The 20,574-nt window shown below is 40.8% G+C and overlaps 1 protein-coding gene and 1 long non-coding RNA gene across 5 annotated transcripts in view; one reads left to right on the plus strand and one right to left on the minus strand.

Moving 5' to 3' along the window:
- LOC140480747 (uncharacterized) overlaps positions 1 to 14,617 on the plus strand; it is a 29,837-nt gene extending 15,220 nt beyond the window's left edge. The window contains exon 3 of the long non-coding RNA XR_011961391.1: positions 13,647 to 14,617. This is a non-coding gene — a long non-coding RNA (uncharacterized lncRNA). The remainder of the gene's footprint in view (positions 1 to 13,646) is intronic.
- Positions 1 to 20,574, minus strand: part of map3k8 (mitogen-activated protein kinase kinase kinase 8) — a 65,339-nt gene that overhangs the window by 9,430 nt on the left and 35,335 nt on the right. For 2 of the 4 annotated variants that reach the window (XM_072576053.1, XM_072576051.1), the window contains exons 2-6: positions 15,079 to 15,424; positions 13,602 to 13,772; positions 10,662 to 10,923; positions 10,429 to 10,535; positions 1,411 to 1,563 (exon numbers count right to left, since the gene is read on the minus strand). In XM_072576053.1, coding sequence (XP_072432154.1) covers positions 1,411 to 1,563; positions 10,429 to 10,535; positions 10,662 to 10,923; positions 13,602 to 13,772; positions 15,079 to 15,393 — 1,008 coding nt within the window. In that variant the 5' untranslated portion in view covers positions 15,394 to 15,424. Of the gene's footprint in view, positions 1 to 1,410; positions 1,564 to 10,428; positions 10,536 to 10,661; positions 10,924 to 13,601; positions 13,773 to 15,078; positions 15,425 to 17,089; positions 17,108 to 18,802; positions 18,820 to 20,574 lie in introns of those variants that run through there. The other 2 variants (XM_072576050.1, XM_072576052.1) reach the window with 2 other exon arrangements.

The raw sequence follows: 20,574 nt of genomic DNA on the forward strand, positions 1-20,574 counted from the left end.
CTCTTAATTATTTCTAAAATTTTAAACCCCTGAACCTTCCTTTCCCTTTATTTCTCTTTCGAAATCTAATTTGATACTAAATTTACCCATTTTAATCCACACTCAGTCATTCTCTTTCCAGTATTAATTTCTCAATCATTCAATATTATTGGTTGAAGAGATATATCAATTGCTGTCCTGTTCACTCAGATGTCCAGATTGCCTCACTATGCCACTGATAGTTGCGCTTTTTACAACTTAGTGGATGATAATGTTGTAAGCAAAATCTTGTAGGGAAACAACTGACTAACTTCACACATCATGAGGTATTATTACAGCAAAATTTTAATTGACAGTATGGAAAATGAATATGAAAGCATGGGAAAGGTTAAAGCATGAAGACCACTGGCAATCTGTGGTCTGTGGAAGGCAAGATGGGATAAAAATAGTGGAATGTTCTTACACCAATTAGCAGAGTAGGGTTAAAGCTGAAAGGTCACTATGGCGAGATGAGATAATACAAGTAATAAAGCAAGTTCCTCTGTTAAGTGTTATTATGACAGGATTGGGACAATAAATATTTGGGACATGACATTAAAATATCTTATTAATAGTTAGTAGAGTCAGCTTGAGACAGGAGACTGTTGTAATAGATGGAATAGCTAAATATCTCTCATGACAGGTTAGTCTGGAATTGAAGATCACTGTAGCAGAATTAACAATAAATATTTAACCGTGACATTAGAACAACAGTAAGTAGAATGTACAACTAAAGAGATAATGGGAACTAACACCAATGGTTTATTGTGTAGCTAGAGTGAGGTACTTTGATTAATATAGTTGGACATGCTGATAAGCTAACAGAAACATGATAAAAATCCACGGACCATTAGGTTTGTGGGCATTCGAGAACTTGCTTTCTCAGTGTCACGGTTTTTTGTTTGCAAATAAAAGACCTACTTTTTGAAGAACTCTCTGCATCTCCTGGTGACTCTCTATATTTTCTCCACAACAGCAGCAGTTAGTTTTACACTTAATCATTCAGTTTTGCTTCTAAAAAAGGATAAATATCCCTTTTCAATAAAATTGCTTTAGCTAATTAAAAAGAATTGATGCTTCCATTGGATCATAAAATTGGAGTACTTCTTACATTTCTCAGTTATGTCTGAATCTACTTACCTACCCATCAGATGACCAAATCTAATTACTACTTCTTGATATTCTTTGTCATATTTGGTGGTGACCTTCACCTGGTATCTTGGCCCCTCAGCCAGGTTTCTCAATTTAAAATTGCAATCCACTGTTTTGCAACAATGCAATTTCTTTATATTCATATTTATCCAATTAAGCCTTTTTATTCAACATTGCCCTTAACTTTAATGTAATACCTACTTTTTAAAAAAAAATAAATTTAGTTATGGAAAAACTTACAATGTACAGGTATGATGGGTAAGCTGACCTAGGATACCTCTTCACCCAGGGTGGATTCCCAGTCTGCATGTGGATGATTGTAGAACCAAGACTGTAGATGTCTGATTTTGTTGAATGGCCTCGGCAGGTAATAACTTCGGGACTCATATAGAACTAAAACATAATATAGATCTATAGTTAATTCATGACCTAAAAAATCATTTTCACAAAGCTTTTACCTCTAGCCATAACAAACCTCATTACTAAGAAAATCAATTGCACATAAAGTATATTAAATATAAAGCCATCACTAGGCCATATTACTTCTCAGTTATCAGATAATATTTTCAAAAATACTGAACTCTAAAGACATGTTAATCTTTTTGAAAGTAACAGGAAACACAAGGCTGCTGCAGAATATTAATGGCTTTTGTTATCTCTGACTAAATGTACTGCCCTTAAAAAGAACTACACTAAATGCTGTATCCTTTCATTGCAACAACGCATAAGGACATCAAGATTAGTGAGTGCATCAAAATGACTAGTGAGCACATTCACTGCGTAAACTCTAGACAAAATATTTCTAATAAACTGCAAACATTCTTCTCCCAATATTCTGTGAATAGATGGAAAGGAGTATAGTTGGGGAAGAGTTATGTCTCTTGACTAGTAATCCAGAGCCCTAGGCTTTTTTGAGAACAAGAGATCAAATCTGACAATTAAGGTCTTTTTTTAAAAAAATGACTGGCAAAAGAAGGCTGTTAGATTCTTCTAAAAATCCAACTGGTTTGGGTTAATGTCCTCTAGAGGAGGAAATCTGTTGGTCCCAAGTCTGACTTTAGATGGGTTCAATTTCACATCAACTTCATTAACTCTTATGTCCTCTGAAATAGCCCAGCAAGCCAATCAATTGTCTCAAACTGGAGAAAACTAGAGTGGGACAACTAGGATGGGCAAAGATAGCAGTTATGTCTATATTCCAAGCATCATTAATTTTAAAAATCTATCATAAACACGGATACTTGGTTTTGAGATCAAGTATAATCTTTAACTTTATAATCGTATATATCCCACATTTAATGTTATCAGATTGCTTATGTATTTTTGTAGTGAATAAATTTTTAGCCCGTCACAGCCATTGGATTTGTGGTATGCCATATTTAATTTGCTGCAGACAGTAGGCCAATGACTACATCAAGAGTCTGAGATAGCTTTGTGCAAACCTCACATGTCACTGCTAGCTCACAACCACCCTCCAAAGTGATAAACTGGCCAATGAAAGAGTTAAATAGAACTGAACTATTTGTAACATAAAATACTGAATAAACTAATCAACAACACTTTCCAATACAGTTGTGAACAGAGCTTTGTATAACACTAGTATGACCCAGCATTTACAAAAGCTTGTGAATATTATTTGTTACTCACCTGTATGACAAATCATTCTGGAAAGAATGTGCTTATTTATAGAAGTTACTTATTAAGACTACTGAAAATTCAGGTATGTAAAATTTGTTCTGCTGGACCCATGTTTGTCCCATTTAAAGGGAAACCGCTTTCATGAAACACTGTTTACGATATGTATTTGTTCAAATGCAGCACACAATGAAATGGCATTCAGCAAAGAAACTATTTTGCAGTTTGTGTGCAATAGCACAGTGACAAGATGGCAACAAACAACAAGTTGTTAAAGTAATTCATTATGGAAACACTGTCCCTTTAAATTTGTACAGTAACTTGCGGGAGTAAAACAAAAGCCTACTGGGCAATTCCTTTGCATATCTGTTGCTGGATAATGCACACTTTAATACAAAGAAATGTCGTTAGTTTACCAAGGGAAAACTTCCTGGCAGAAATCCATCAACAGCCTAAGGAATTATCTAATTGCCTCTTGCGTTTGGAAATAACCTTGATGCATGGTTTCAACTTTGTTTTTAATATTTATTGTAAAGTCTCTTCAGACTCTGGTCCAACCACTGACATCAAAAACTAATTTTCTACTCATGGAAGTTATTGGTATCAGCATTTTTACTTAACATATTTTTCCTAAAGGAATACTGGAGCACAGTTCCTTGGGATCTTGACAGTCTTGATCTATTCCAGTGTCATGTTCACAGTTATCCGCAGCAGGTATTGAATAGTTAAAAGCAGAAACTCTGGAGAAAGTTTGATGTTTGTATCCCAGGGATATTGAAGGTAATATCATCTTGCTGCTTCCTAGTTCAAGATCAGGTAGGTTGGCACACTCAGGATTGAGCTAGGATCCTCCCCTGGTTAGCATGGCACAGATGTGGAATGAGTAGAGCCTTTAATGACTCATTTATAAGGATATTTGGGCTACAGAGAGTCTAATGAAGGGCATGTTATGAGTTTATTCTAAGAACAGAAAAGCAGAATTTTTTTTTAACAAGGACACAGAAGTTATAGATGTTGATGTTCAAAGGAACTTGGGTGCACTCATAAATGAACACAAAGTTAGCATGCAAGTACAAGAAGCAATTAAATAGACAAAAGATACGTTGGTCTTTATTACAAGGAGACCAACCAAAATAAGGAATTATTGCTGGAATTGTACAGGGCTTTGATAATACCAGACTTAAACTACTGTGAAAAATTTTGGTCTCCATTTACAAGGAATTATGTTCTTATATTGGAGGCTGTGCATTACTAGATGGAATGAGAAAGTTGTCCTATGTGAGAAGCTGAGTAAATTAGGTATATACTCTTTAGAATGTCACTAAAAATGAGATGTTCTCATGAAATATATGAATCTGATAGGGTAGACAGTAGAGAGGTTTGCCTGTACTGGCTGGAGAATCTACAGCGTCATCCTGTGCTTAGGATAAGGAGTCAATCATTTAAAGAGGAGACAAGAAGAAACATTTTCATTTAAAAAGTCATTAATTTTTGTATAGGTGGTCCCCAATTTATGAATGCCTGACTTATGAATACTTGTATTGATGAACAAAATCAATACAGGGGTGTATTAATATTATTTTTTTAAATCTAACGTGCGAATATTTCCTCATACTAATGAATAGCTATTTTATATTGCCCTGTATTGTGTTCGGACTTGTATACAAATCAACTTAAAAACATACTCAAGAATGAAACCTGTTCGCAACTTGGGAACTGTCTGTATTTTATTACTCCTAGGCTGTGGATACACCATCATTGATTATATTTATGGCTGACAGAGACTGTATTTTGACTCGGTCATGGAATCCAGGGATATGGGGAATGGGTAGTTAAAGCTGATGATCAAGAATTATCTTATTAAACTGTGGAGAAGAAGCTGTAGAGTCTAATCCTGCTAACATTTCTTATGTCCTTTATCCTTATATTCATTGATTATTTCACTTGGATTTAACGTCCCCATCTTCTGAATTTCTCCACAGCAAGCATATCAGCAGGACCTCCATGCCTCAACTTCACAGTGAATTGGCTGCAAAGAAATCTCCACAGGCATTTCAAAGCTTCAATTTTATTTCACACCTTAAGAGTACCAGGCTTCTATTCTTCGATAGAATCATACTTACAGAAAAGGCCCTTTGGCTTATCGAGTCTGTGCCATCAAAGCTACACTACATCTACAGTAGTCTCATTTGCCAGTGCTTGGCTCTTAGCCTTGAATTCTGGATTAGTGGTGCTGGAAGAGCACAGCAGATCAGGCAGCATCCAAGGAGCTTCGAATAACATTCAAGGCTAAGAGGTAAAAACAATGACTGCAGATGCTGGAAACCAGTTTCTGGATTAGTGGTGCTGAAAGAAACGTGCTTTTGCCCGAAACATCGATTTCGAAGCTCCTTGGATGCTGCCTGAACTGCTGTGCTCTTCCAGCACCACTAATCCAGAATCTGGTTTCCAGCATCTGCAGTCATTGTTTTTACCTCTTAGCCTTGAATGTTATTGCATTTCAAATACTCTTCCAATTAACAGTCAAGATTACCTGCCTCTACTGCCATTTCCGATCCAATCATCCTCATGCACAAAAAAAAATTTCCTCATCTCGCCTCTAAACTTCTATCTTTCACCTTAAAGCTGCACCCCTTGCAATTGGCCCTTCAACTGAGCAGAAAAGCTGCTTTCCATACACCCTGTCAATGTCCGTCATAGATTAGATTCCCTACAGTGTGGAAACAGGCCCTTTGGCCCAACCAGTGCACGCCGATCCTCCGAAGAATAACCCACCCAGACCTATTTCCCTCTGACTAATGCACCTAACACTATGGGCAGTTTAGCATGGCCAATTCACCTGACCTGCGCATCTTTGGACTGTGGGAGGAAACCACAGCACCTGGAGGTAACCCAGACACGGGGAGAATGTGCAAACTCCACACAGACAGTCACATGAGACTGGAATCAAACCTGGGACCCTGGTACTGTGAGGCAGCAGTGCTAACCACTGAGCCACCATGCCACCCAGTTCTATACATCTCTAACAGGTTCCCCATCAACCACCTTTGTTCCAAAAAAAACAATCTGAGCTTATCCAGCCTCTTTTCATAGCTGAAATGCTCCATCTCAGGCAGCATCCTGATTACTTTCCTTTGCACTCTTCCAAGGCAATCACATCTTTCCTATGGTACGGTAGCCAGAACTGCATTCGGTACTCCAGCTGTGGCTCAACCAAAGTTCTGTACAACTCTTATAATCTATGTCTTATTTGATAAAGGCAAGTGTCCCATATGCCATACACCCTATTAACCCGCCCATGCCATCTTCAGGGATTTCAACTAGGTAAAAACAAGGACTGCAGATGCTGGAAACCAGATTCGAGATTAGAGTGGTGCTGGAAAAGCACAGCAGTACAGGCAGCATCCGAGGAGCAGGAAAATCGATGTTTCGGGCAAAAGCCCTTCATCAGGAATAGAGGGGCTTTTGCCTGAAACGTTGATTTTCCTGCTCCCCAGATGCTGCCTGTACTGCTGTGCTTTTCCAGCACCACTCTAATCTAGAATCTTCAGACATTTGTGGACAAGTAGCCCAAGATCATTCTGTTCCTCAGAGCTTCCTTTCATCAACTAATTCCTTGTCATGTTATATTTCCAAAGCACATCATCTGACACTTATCAGGATTAAACTGCATCTGTCATTGATCTGTTCTTCTGGTCAATCTGTTTATATCCTCTTGTAACCACAGAACTTCTTCCTCATTTTGGCTGGTGGCTGACACTTGTCATATTCACAGCAGTTTGGGACACAATTCATCCAGACCCGGGTATTTATCCAATTTTAAGCCCACCAAAACCACCAATACCTCTTCACTCTCTATATCAATCTGCTCAAGGACCTTACTGTCCACCTTCCCAAACTTTTTAACTATATCCTCCTTCTCCCGAGTGAACTCATTTAACACTCTTCCAAGGTTGTCCAACTCCATGCACAGATCTTCCCCTTGGTCCCTAATCTTTCCCTGGTTATCTTCTTCCCTTCAATATGCTTGTGGAATCTCTTAGGTTTTTGTCTACTCTTCCCTGCCACTGCTTTTCATGCCCCCTCTTTACTCTCCTAATTGATTTCTTAGGTTCCCCTGGGCACATTCTACACTCTACTACAGCCTCCGTTGATTTGCTCCCTCTGTACCTGTTATATGCCTCTCTTTTCCTTTTTTTCCAGTTCTGAATATTCCTAGACATCCAGGGTTTTCTGGGCTTGCTGCTCCTACATTTCACCCTGAACAGAAAAAGTTGGGCCTGTATGCTCCCTATTTCCTTATTGAACACCTCCAACTGTTCTGCTGTGGATTATTCCTCAAATTGCCATATCCAGTCCACTTTGGCCAGATCTTGCTTTATTTAATAAGATCTGTTGGGAGGTCATGCTGTGGCTGTACAGGACATTGGTTAGGCCTGGTTGGAATACTGCATGCAATTCTTGTCTCCTTCCTATTGTGAAACTTGAAAGTGTTCAGAAAAGATTTACAAGGATGTTGGCCAGGGTTGGAGGATTTGAACTACAGGGAGAGGCTGAACAGGCTGAGGCTGTTTTCCCTGGAGCATCGGAGGCTGAGGGGTGACCTTATAGAGGTTTACAAAATTATAAGGGGCATGGATAAGATAAATAGACAAAGTTTTTTCCCTGTGGTCACTATCACCAAAACACTTCCCTTCTTGCCACTTTGTTGATATAAAAAGCTCTTCCAAATATATTGAGAACTCTGCTCTCTCTAAACTTTTTATACTAAGTTAGCCCAATCAATGTTAAAGAAGTTGAATTCCCCATATATAATTACCAAATTGTTTTTACTTCAGTGATTATCTGCTCCTCAATTGCCTGCTGTCTTTTTTAAAAGAACCTACAATATACAGTACTCCTCAGTGCGACTGCCTCTTTTTATTCTTAAGTTCCACCCGCAAAGCTTCATTTGATGACCCTTCCAAGTTACCATCCCCCTTTATTGTAGTAACTGACTCCCTAATTAATAATGTAACACCACAACCTCTTTTTCACCCTCCCCTGTCCTCCCTTAAGATCTTATCCCCCAGAATTTTGAGTTGTCAATCTTGTCCCTCCCTCAGCCATGTATGTGATGTCAACAAAATTGCTTTTCCTATGATGTCAACAACCTTCCTTTCCCTGCATTACTTTGCATGATGCATTGTAAATTAGGAACTCATAATGCAATAACCAACGAAAAATCATATCCTACATCATGTGCTTTTGTGCCCCTCAATAAATGTTCAATGTCTGGCTTTCTACAAATCTGTTTACCTGCTCTGGAACACAACATGAGAGAAATGTGCATAAAGTCAAGTTTAGCAAAAATTGAGAAAAAAATCTTATGTTGCACGAGGGTTTATTGCATACGTGAGCACTTTTTCTTCAAAGTAGTTCTGACTCATTCCACTACAATCTCATCACATTCTTTAGTGTTGTGCACTATACAGTACCCTTCCACCGACACTCTCATTCGTTTGGCTGAACTGGTCCTCACCCTTAACAATTTCTCCTATGAATCCTCCCACTTCCTCCAAACCAAAGGGGTAGCCATGGGCACACGTATGAGCCCCAGCTATGCCTGTCTCTTTGTTGGCTATGTAGAACAGTCCATCTTCCATAATTACACCGGCACCACTCCCCACCTCTTCCTCCGCAACATTGATGACTGCATTGGCGCCACCTCGTGCTCCCGCGAGGAGGTTGAGCAATTCATCAACTTCACCAACACATTCCACCCTGACCTTAAATTTACCTGGACCATCTCTGACACCTCCCTCCCCTTCCTGGACCTCTCCATCTCCATTAATGGCGACCGACTTGACACTGACATTTTTTACAAACCCACCGACTCCCACAGCTACCTGGATTACACCTCTTCCCACCCTACCTCTTGCAAAAATGCCATCCCGTATTCCCAATTCCTCCGCCTCCGCCGGATCTGTTCCCAGGAGGACCAGTTCCACCACAGAACACACCAGTTGGCCTCCTTCTTTAGAGACCGCAAATTCCCTTCCCACGTGGTTAAAGATGCCCTCCAACACATCTCGTCCACATCCCGCACCTCCGCCCTCAGACCCCACCCCTCCAACCGAAACAAGGACAGAACACCCCTGGTGCTCACCTTCCACCCTACCAACCTTCGCATAAACCAAATCATCCGCCGACATTTCCGCCACCTCCAAACAGACCCCACTACCAGATATATATTTCCCTCCCCACCCCTTTCCGCCTTCCGCAAAGACCGTTCCCTCCGCGACTACCTGGTCAGGTCCACGCCCCCAAACAACCCACCCTCCAATCCTGGCACTTTCCCCTGCCACCGCAGGAACTGTAAAACCTGCGCCCACACCTCCTCCCTCACCTCTATCCAAGGCCCTAAAGGAGCCTTCCACATCCAAAGTTTTACTTGCACATCCATTAATATCATTTATTGTATCCGTTGCTCCCGATGTGGTCTCCTCTACATTGGGGAGACTGGGCGCCTCCTAGCAGAGCGCTTTAGGGAACATCTTCGGGACACTCGCACCAATCAACCAAACCGCCCCGTGGCCCAACATTTCAACTCCCCCTCCCACTCTGCCGAGGACATGGAGGTCGTGGGCCTCCTTCACCACCGCTCCCTCACCACCAGACGCCTGGAGGAAGAACGCCTCATCTTCCGCCTCGGAATACTTCAACCCCAGGGCATCAATATAGACTTCAACAGTTTCCTCATTTCCCCCTCCCCCACCTCACCCTAGTTCTAAACTTCCAGCCCAGTAACTGTCCCCTTGACTTGCCCGGACTTGTCCTACCTGCCTATCTTCTTTTCCACCTATCCACTCCACCCTCTCCTCCTTGACCTATCACCTTCATCCCCTCCCCCACTCACCCATTGTACTCTCTGCTACTTTCTCCCCACCCCCACCCTCCTCTAGCTTATCTCTCCACGCTTCAGGCTCACTGCCTTTATTCCTGATGAAGGGCTTTTGCCCGAAACGTCGATTTCGAAGCTACTTGGATGCTGCCTGAACTGCTGTGCTCTTCCAGCACCACTAATCCAGAATGCACTATATTATAGTGTCTCTGAAAACTTTGAGTCAATCAGCAAACCACATTCATCATAAAACCTGAAAAGTCTCCCCAAACATGGACCAGATCATTGACCAAAGACAAAGCAGTCCCCAAAGGTGGGGGAAAATCAAAGAATACGTGCAATAATACCAAAGCAAATTCCTGAGATACATGTATTCCAAACATTAAACACATGGCACATCATGTTTATTTTTAAATCAGACTTGAAGAAGTGAAACGACAGGTCTGAATACATGGAGATTGATAGACCTCAATACCCTTACGGTTCCTCATTGTTAACAGGGTGCATAAGAAACACCACTGCCAATTCAAAGTCATAGTCTGCAGAGAACCTGAGAAAAGTGCTAACTGAGGAAAATAATCTGGTCATTACACCAAAAGTAATCATGAATGATTGAGATGGCCCACAAAGTCCTACAGGGAGCCAAGTAAGCTAAAAGCACTATCCTGAAAAAAAATTAAGGGTTTAAAAAGTGCGGCCCTATACAACTTTAGTGTTAGGAACGCAATAACCATTCTCACCTCTGTTCCTCGAATATCTCTGGGAATGTAGGTTTCTTCAGTCATCTGGACAGAAAGGCCAAAATCTACCACTACTGCTTTGGTTGACATGAGAACTATATTACTGGCTGGGAAGACATGAACAATAAGACAAATGAACAAATCATTCTAACATTTACTTTTCCAGAACAGACTTTTTAACTGATTTGCTGTTATCCAAAAAAAAATCATAAAAGGGCAAAAAAATCACTTACGTTTAATGTCATGATGTATTACATTTTTGGAATGCAGAAAGTCAAGTGCTTTGAGGACATGTTTGGTCAACCATATGATTTCAAATTCTTTCATAGGCCCACAACTTTCCAACTTCTCTGCAACGGAACCTCCTTCTCCTGCCTCCATGAAGAGATGTATGGTTTCATTCCACAGTAACGCACCATATAATTCTGCAATGTTCTCATGGCGAAATTGTGCTTGTATTTGTATATCAGCAGGCTTGAAAAATTCCACTGGAATCTTGGAATTTAAAACAAAATTGATTATATGACTCATGAAAGAGGATTTGCATGTATAGGTTTACAGTAATGATATGGAAAATTAAAGAAAAGAGCACATTTACTTCATTAATTCCCTTGTCTCCTACCCTGAAGACAATAATACAAGCTGAAATCGAACATAGAACATAGAACATAGAACAATACAGCACAGAACAGGCCCTTCGGCCCACGATGTTGTGCCGAACGTCTAACCTAGATTAAGCACCCATCCATGTACCTATCCAAATGCCGCTTAAAGGTCGCCAATGATTCTGACTCTACCACTCCCACGGGCAGCGCATTCCATGCTCCCACCACTCTCTGGGTAAAGAACCCACCCCTGACATCTCCCCTATACCTTCCACCCTTCACCTTAAATTTATGTCCCCTTGTAACACTCTGTTGTACCCAGGGAAAAAGTTGTGTCCCCTCTAAATGGTCATTCATGATGTGAGATCTTCAAAAGATGCAAGAGCAAAACTTCAGCCTATTGTGTCTGTTCCACCATTCAATGAAGTTATGATTGATCTGATAATCCTCAACTCCATTTTCCTGCCTTTTCCCCATAACCCTTATTGATTAAAAATCAGCATTGAACATACTTAGCAACACATAAACCCATAGCACTCTGTGATAAGGCATTCCACAGATTCACTACTTGTGGAGAGAAGAAATTCCTCCTCAGCTGAGTCTTAAATGGGTGACTTCTTACTTTTGAGTGTCTGGTTCTAGACTCTCCCATGTTGAGAGATAGACTCTCAGCATTCACCCTGTTAATCTCCCAAAAGAATATTTCAAGAAGGTAATTGTTCTAAACTCCACTGATTCCAGGCTCAATCTACTCATATGAAATTTACTCCACACCAAGTAAACTTGCTGAAATGCTTTCAATTCTAATATATTATTCCATACATCAGAGGACCAAAACTGCTCACAGCAATCTAAGTGTAGACCATAAACTTCAGGAGGATATTTTACCATTTGGAGAGCCTGACACAGACGTCCGTTGGCATCTAAAAACCTTCACACTATGACAGTTGGAATCCTGGTTAGCCTTTCTTATCATTAGCCCGGTGATACAAAGGCCAATTGTATCAACTTCTGGCACTGCATTAATTCAAAACAAACCAGCAGCAAAATTCAGTTTATTGTTATTTGTCCAGCAATGTACAATGCACATTCCCACACAGCCCTCCAGGGAAGCCCAAAAGATAAGGAAATCTTAAAATTACTTACTTTTCAGATTACATTTTAAACAAAATCCTTTTCTGCTCACTTCTCACCCCTTTTTATTTCCATTTTTTGATGACTTATCATTTCACATTTTAGCTTTCCCTTGGCCACCTACTGGCCAAGCTACAATCACAGCTGCTATGGCGGTCAATTATCTCAGTTGGTTGGAAGGCAAATATGTGTTGTGGCATGATGCCAGTGGTGTGGGCTCATTTCCCACATTAGCTGAGATTCTCCACGAAGTACTCTCCTTCTGAACTTCTTCCCTCACCCGAGATGTGGCGATCCTCAGGTTAAACCTCTCTAATGACAGAATAACTGTACAGGTCTGGTAGGGCTATGGCAACTTTATCTTTACCATGTCACCCCTTATTTAAATCCTGGGAAACAAGTGAAAAAGGCCTGACAGGATTTCCTCTTCTCCCACCCTGTAGCTTTATTTCCTGTCAGATTTGGCTTTTGATTTCACTTCCTCTGACAGCATATTCAAAAGTGGGAATCTGCCTCATGAACATGTCTGGTGTGATGACTTCTCCTGCTAATGTGTGCTCCAAGGGCACCTCAGCAAAAAACTTTGGTGTGCCATTTTAACATTTTCATTAAGTGCAATGTGCAAATACTTGGAGAATTAATTTAGGACATTTGCAAATATACTTACTTTCTAGATCACTAAATGATCAGATAAAGATCGTAACATTATAGCAGTTTAATTAGTTTTACACATTTTTATATTTACAAAATATGCCTTGTTGAAAAAAACAAATTGCGCAGTAAAGTAAATGAAACCAGTCATAGTCCGTTAACTATAAAACCACAACAAGTTTGCTACATACAGAAAAGTCAATTTTTAATACAGATTTTAGGAACACTGTCTTCTTTCACCCAAATCAAATGAGCATTACAAGTGTAGGAGTGACTTGCCTGTGTCTGTGCCCAGGTGCATCAATTTGCCTGGTTGCAGTAAATGACAGATAATGAAATAGAATGGAATGCACAACTTTTTTAAAAATGCTGTCAAGTTTTCATTTCATTGAAATTTTGATGGTTACAAAAGGAAATAATAAAAACTGACTGGGGTACATTAATATTTGTGCTGTTGGACTCAAATACCAGGAGTCTCAAATTAAAATTAGGAAGTTAGAAATAAAAAGGGAAGTCACATGGAACCATTTCTTGAAAAAAAGTTGTCATGCAAATTTCAAGAAGTCATTAATGTGAACAGTATAAAATCCATTTGAGAACTCTGACAGTAAGTTGAAGGATTAAGATTTCTCAATGGGTTGGTTTTATTAAGGCAACTCACTTTTTAACTACTAAAAATTCTTATATTTTTAAACAGTTTTGTATAGTTTTAATAATTAAAATATATGCATTGAAAATATCTAAGTAGATTAAAAAATGTATTTATAACACTAAGTGACTTACTAATTTACATGCCATTCGCTTCTTTGTTTCTCTGTCTTGTGCAAGGTGGCACCTTCCAAAAGTACCACGAGGAATGTAACCAGGACCAATGTTCCTATGGGCAAACTTCCATGGAAACAGGAAGACTTCTGAATCAACTTGATAATGTCCATTTTTAATAACTATATCCTTCTGTGGAATAAATAGAAAGCCACAAAAAAGACTGCAATAAGAAAATTAGTTTAGCCTTTCCCCCCCACAATGACAATTTGAGGAACACAGACTTACTGTAAATGGTAAATGCACATCTGCACACGAAGAGCACAGTGGTGGATTTAAAAATAGTTTAAAAATAGGTTAAGCTGCAGAACATTTTCCATTCATCAGAAATCTAGCAGTCACACCAATGCAACACTGAGAAATCATGAGGGACAGAGATAGCGTGAATAGCAAAGGTCTTTTCACTAGGGTGGGGGAGTTCAAAACTAGGGACATATCTTTAAGGTGAGAGGAGAAACATTTAAAAGGGACCTGTAGGACAACTTTTTAACATGGATGGCGGTTTGTATGCAGTATGAACTGCCAGAGGAAGTGGTAGATGCAGGTACAGTTACACATTTAAAAGACCTTTTGACAGGCACATGAATAGGAAAGGTTTCGATGGATGTGGGTCAAATGCAGGCAAGTGGGATAGTTAGTTTGGAAAACTTGGTTGCATGGATGGGTTGGATTGAAGGGTCTGTTTCCATGCTGAAAGATTCTACGACTCTATAAAATGCTGTTTCTCAGATGCGATACTAAACTAATGCCTTTTTATCTTCTCTGTTAGATGCTAAAGATCCCTTAGCACTATCAGAAAAGAGCAAGGTAGTTCTCCACAGTGTCCTTGCCATAAACTAATATCATTTGTAACAAAAATCCGCATTGCTGTTTGTAACACCTTGTTATACATAAAATTATTTTGCTGCAGGTGATCTGCAATTTGTGACTTTGGAATTGCTCATAGCTCTTTAATATCCTATTTGCTGTTCGCAACCTGTTCCAGTCAGATCATGTTAACATTTTAAACATTGTGAAGTAAACAGCCTTGTTGTCTAGTTTAGGGAATAAAAGGAAAAACAATTTGCTGCACTTTATGGTTCCAATTGATGTTATCAGCATTAATTGTTAGAAAGATTTCTTCATGCAAATTAGATGCAGATTTCTGGCTACCCTTTTTAAATTACAACAATGACTACACATCAATAGTAGTTCATAAGTTGTAAAACAACTCGTGACGCCCTGAGGTAGGGAATGGCGCTACATAAATGCAAGCGTCTTATCTGTCAATATTCAGTATATTCAAAAAGATTTGGATCCACTTCGAGCCAGTTTCCATCTTTAGAGGCGCTACAAGATCACGGAACATATTTTAAAAACAATCTTTAAAAGACCACACGGTAGAAACTACCGTATTATGAACAACCTCTTGCATGTACACAAAACATTGCTCACTCACCTTGTTCAATATTACTCCCGTCTCGCGGTTTCGGAAGTGTTGGGGATGATTGCGGAATGTATTGCACACCTGATTTGCAAAGTTCAGTAAATCCTCAACTGTGCCATATCTGACTGAGTAGAAGAGCGGCTGTTGACCGTCCCTGGTCCTACTCGCTGGCACTCCATCCGAGTGCTGCTCTAGCGACAGCATATTGTCCTGGTAGAGTGCTGTGTCCTCCAAAGGGTAAAACGCCTCGATCACATCCATCATGTCCAGCTCCAGCAGCAATTCCAACCTGGCGTTATCGATACTTTGGGTCAGCATGTACTCCATTGCCTTTCTCTTTCGATCACTACAGTCTGTCCTGACAAAAGAGATGCAACAGAAAGCGTCAGCTCCTCACCACAGCAGACAACCACAGGAGCAGCGGCAGAGTCTCGCTGCTGCCATGATCCTGCTCTGACTCTACTGTCAAGCATGTGACACAGAGCAGAGATTCCCCAGCTTCAGTATGGGTGGAGCTCAGCTTTCAGTGCAAGGAACCACTGAGAACCGAGTGGGTGGGCAAGGAGGCGGGTCATAACCGAGATGGGGTTGCCCCAGACGCCATAGGTTCACACATTATTGCCATATCTGCGCCATGATAACTCTATGACAATGCATTATCAACATCAGCACAAGCACTGTTCCAAACAATAGTAGCTCTCATTTAAATACAGGGTTTTTTTGATGAGATGAAGTGAGGCTACTGGTGTGGAGTTGGATTGAAATTGGCTATTACTATGCTGTAAATGCTAAGTAATAATTTACGTAAAATATGGCTGCATAGCACAAAGGATCAGCTACAGCCTCACAATGATAAAAGGAGAAAGATGAGTTTCTCCAACAACTTGTTTTTGTTTCAGATTTCAGCATCAAGAGTTCTTTGTTTTATTAAGATACAAACAGTTTCGTGTCTGCATTTCTCTCTCCTTAGATGCTGCCAGACCTTTGGAGTTTCTCCAGCATTTTCTGTTTCAGATTTCTAGCATCCACACTCTTTCGCTTTTATGATCACGTATGCACTTTAAACAATTCAGTCTTTAGCATACTTCAGCCAGGACTTGCATTCTTGAGGTGACGGTGATCCACCCTCTTTACCTACTGATCCCATCCAGTGTTGGCACACTCATTATGCTCTTAAAGAGGGCACTTCAGGTTTTTGACCCAGTGACAATACAGCTCCAGGATGCTGTGCAGCTTAGAGGGATCGTGTAAGTGGTGATGTTGCCATGTAGACACTATCCTTGTCCTTCCTGATGGTAGGGTTGTGGGTTTGGAAGGTGCGGCCTCAAGAAACACTGAGCTATTGCAGTGAATATCATAGATGGTACACACTGCGTTGGGGGTAGTGAATTTTAAGATGGTGGAGGATGATGTACCAATCAAGTGGGCTGCTTTGTCCTGGATGGTGCTGAGCTACATGAGTGCAGAGTATCCCCCCATCCCGGGTTTTGCCTGATGTCGGGTAGCAAAGGCCACTTGCTTCCACAGACTTTCCAGCTTCTGACCAGCTCTTGTAACCACTACATTCATGCGGCTGGTCACTTTCATTTTCTGATCAATGGTAATCCCCGGATTCTGGCTTTTTTTTTTGTCCTGTATTAATCTATTTTTCTGCTGTGCAACAGTTGACAATGTAATGCCATTGAATGTTCGGGGTTGTGGTTGAAATCTCTGTTGGAGATCCACTTCCATAATGTTATCAGCCCAAACCTGTCTGCTATTCAGGCCTTACTGCACGTGAGGAATTGCAAATAGAATTGAATACTGCAACCAATGAACATTCTCACTTGGACATGATAATGGGGATAGGGGATTGTGTGTTGGTTGGGTACTATTTCGAACAAAAATACGTCTGCGCACTGGAGGGAAATGTTTCGGACCATATTGCAGCTATTCCTCTGAAGAGTTGAGATCTGTAAGAGGAGATTATAAAAATGGGGGTTGCAAACTGTCCATTAATGAACAAACCCAACCCTTCACTCACCTACACCACCAGTCACCCCTCCCCCACAGTGTCATTGTGGTAAACGCGATAATAAAGTCTCCACGTTGACGAAAACACTTAACCATCAGGGTGAAGCCATATTCCGAATGAATATATGCTGCCCAACCGGAAAAGAAAACGAAAATACAATTGCGTGGTGCTGAGTACCATGCAGTGTAGCAATGACTGGGGAATTCCTACTGTGCCGACTCACAGGCGCACACGTCCTCCACAATTCATGGAAAGCTACCCTTTACTGCAACACCAGCCTTTTCATCATTTCGGTTACCCATTCTTCGGTTTAACCCTTGAGTTGCTGACAATTTCGGTAACATTCTTCATGACCTGGTCTAAACGTTTTTCTTACTAGGTCCAGTCAGCAGTGAGACTGTCTCCATTGAGCGTTGAACGGGCTCGCCTACTTTTTATTTTCAAGTGTTGTTGCAATGTCTTCATTGTGATATACCCATCACCAAATGTTTAATTTTAAAACAATCATTGAGTGACTGTCAGATTTTGTTCTGAGGACTTTCGCTCTTCAATATGACATTTTCCCTAGTTTGAAGACAGCACATTTTTATTCGGGTCGTTCAGATCCAAAGTGAGAGATTGTTTTCACTTCATTGAGCAGTTGTGTTGGTGTAATGGTGCCAGTTACTCGGCACTGTGGGTGAATTAGTATGCCAGACACGATCGGAACTGGCTTTGTTGTTGTCTCAAAACGTGGGTAGTCAATCATCTCTTTAGAGGATGATATACCTTTAAAGCGTATCCCCGTTACCAAACGGTCGCTTCCGGTTTTGTGGCGCGGTCATTCACTGGTCCCTTCATGTGAAAGAAGACTGCCCTAAGTACGTCAATGTTACGCACAGTCTTTTTTTCCGTCGACAGAAGATATGTTTTCCTTTTCAAAAGTTTAGTTATCTGGAGCTAGATCATTCTCCGCTTTAGAAACTGCGTGATACAGATTCCTGACATCGCCACATATATTTTACTGGTCAGAAGAATAGATACATGGGGTGGGGGTCTTTAATAACTCACCAGTTTAAACAATAGACGCAGGCTGAAATGCTCCTCGTGTTTTTGGAAGCGTTTCAAGTTGGCTTTCAGTTACTAAGCCACTGAGTTTACATTATGATCAATCAACATTTGAGTGTTTGTAAAACTATAACACATCGATGCACCTGTGGAAAGATTGGCAGAATATTTGATTCATAAAGCCTGCCTCGGGTCTCTATGATAGTCTCCAACATTGCAATTAATTGCTTAGGCTGTTGTGTGGGCAGAGAGACTTGGTAGCTGTTCTGTATAGTACTTCAGCATTATTATGCATGACTCTTTAGCTAGATTGTGTACGCAATGAAATTTCACCATTCCAAATAAAAGCAGAAATGCTGGAGAAACTCATCAGAACTCTGTTCTGAAGGACTCACATTGGACTTGAAAGTTAACTCTGCTTCCTTGCACAGACGCTGAGTTTCTCAAGCACACTGTCTCTGAGATGAGGGTACTCATGGACTAAGGAACTTCAGAGACCACCCCAGTCCTGAAGTGAATAGTCTCTCAGTTTAATAGCTTGTTCCAAAAAATGCTAAACATTTCAGAGGCTGGAAATCTGAAATAAAAGCAGGAAATACTTGAAATACAGCATTTGTGCAGACAGGCAAAGTTCACTCCAGTTCTGATGAACGATCATTAACCTGAAATACTAACTTTGTTTTCTTTGCTGCAGATGCTATTAGGAGAAAGTGCGGACTGCAGATACTGGAGATCAGAGCTGAAATGGTGTTGCTGGAAAAGCGCAGCAGGTCAGGCAGCATCCAAGGAGCAGGAGATTCGACGTTTCGGGCATAAGCCTTATGCAGATGCTATTCGCCCATCAGGTTATAAGATGTAGGAGCAAGTCATAAGAACAAAAGATTATAGCAGCAGGAGTAGGTCATTTGGCTCCTCAAGCCTACCCCATCATTCAATGAGAATGTGGCTTACTTACCTGAGACCTCAAATTCTCTTTCATGCCAACTCCTCATAACTGTCAATTAGAGTCAGAGAGATGTACAGCACGGAAACAGACCCTTCGGTCCAACCCATCCATGCCGACTAGATGTCCAAACCCAATCTAGTCCCACCTCCCAGCATCCGGCCCATATCCCTCCAAACCCTTCCTATTCATATAACCATCCAGATGCCTTTTAAGTGTTGCAATTGTACCAGCCTCCACCACTTCCTCTGGCAGCTCATTCCATACACTTACTACCCACTGCGTGAAAATGTTGCCCCTTAGGTCTCTTTTATATCTTTCCCCTCTCACCCTAAAGCTATGCCCTCTAGTTCTGGACTCGGTCAATCCCAGGGAAAAGACTTTGTCTGTTTATCCTATCCATGCCCCTCATGATTTTATAAGCCTCTATAAGGTCAGCCTTCAGCCTCCGATACTCCACAGAAAACAGCCCCACCTCTCCCTATAGCTCAAATCCTCCAACCCTGGCAACATCCTTGTAAATCTTTTCTTTTCCTGTTCAAGTTTCACAGCATATTTCTGACAGGAGACCAGAATTGTACACAATATTCCAACAGTGGCCTAACCAATGTCCTATACAGCCGCAACATGACCTCCCAACTCCTGTACTCAATACTCTGACCAATAAAGGAAAGCCTACCAAACGCCTTCTTCACTATCCTATCTACATGCGACTCCACTTTCAAGGAGTTATGAACCTGCACTCCAAGGTCTCTTTGTTCAGCAACACTCCCTTAGGACCTTACCATTAAGTGTATAAGTCCTGCTAAGATTTGCTTTCCCAAAATGCAGCATCTCACGTTTATTTAAATTAAACTCCATCTGCCACTCGTCAGCCCATCTGACCAAGGTCCCGTTGTAATCTGAGGTAACCCTCTTCGCTATCCACTACACTTCCAATTTTGGTGTCATCTGCAAATTTACTAACTATCCCTTTTATGCTCACATCCAAATCATTTCTATAAATGATGAAAAGTAGTGGACAAATCTATCTAGCTCTTTATGAAATACTTTCAGTGATCCATCCTCCATGCTCTCTAGAGTTGAGAACTTCAGACATTCACTCCCTCTGGAGGGGAAGAAATTCCTTCAGTTTTCAATTAGTGTCCCTTATTCTGTAACTGTATCCTCGAATTCAAGATTATCCCACCAATTAGAAACAACAAAATCTCCCTGTCAAACCCTCTTGACATCTTGTATATTCAATATGATTAATTCCTAATTCTTCTAAACTTAAATGAATAAAGGCCTAAGCTGTTTAGCTCTTCTTTAACCCCCTTTATTCTAGTAATAAGCCTAATAAATCTCTTTTGAACTGCCTCCATTGCCAGTATAACCTTTCATAAATATGGGGGCCAAAACTGTCCATGGTACATCAGGTGCAGCGTCATCAACACCCTGTACAGTTGTAATTGGACTTGCTTATTTTTAAATTCCACCCCTGAGCAGTAAGAACTAAAACATT

Source organism: Chiloscyllium punctatum, chromosome 8 (assembly GCF_047496795.1).
Source record: "Chiloscyllium punctatum isolate Juve2018m chromosome 8, sChiPun1.3, whole genome shotgun sequence".
In the NCBI taxonomy this organism is placed as follows: domain Eukaryota; kingdom Metazoa; phylum Chordata; class Chondrichthyes; order Orectolobiformes; family Hemiscylliidae; genus Chiloscyllium; species Chiloscyllium punctatum.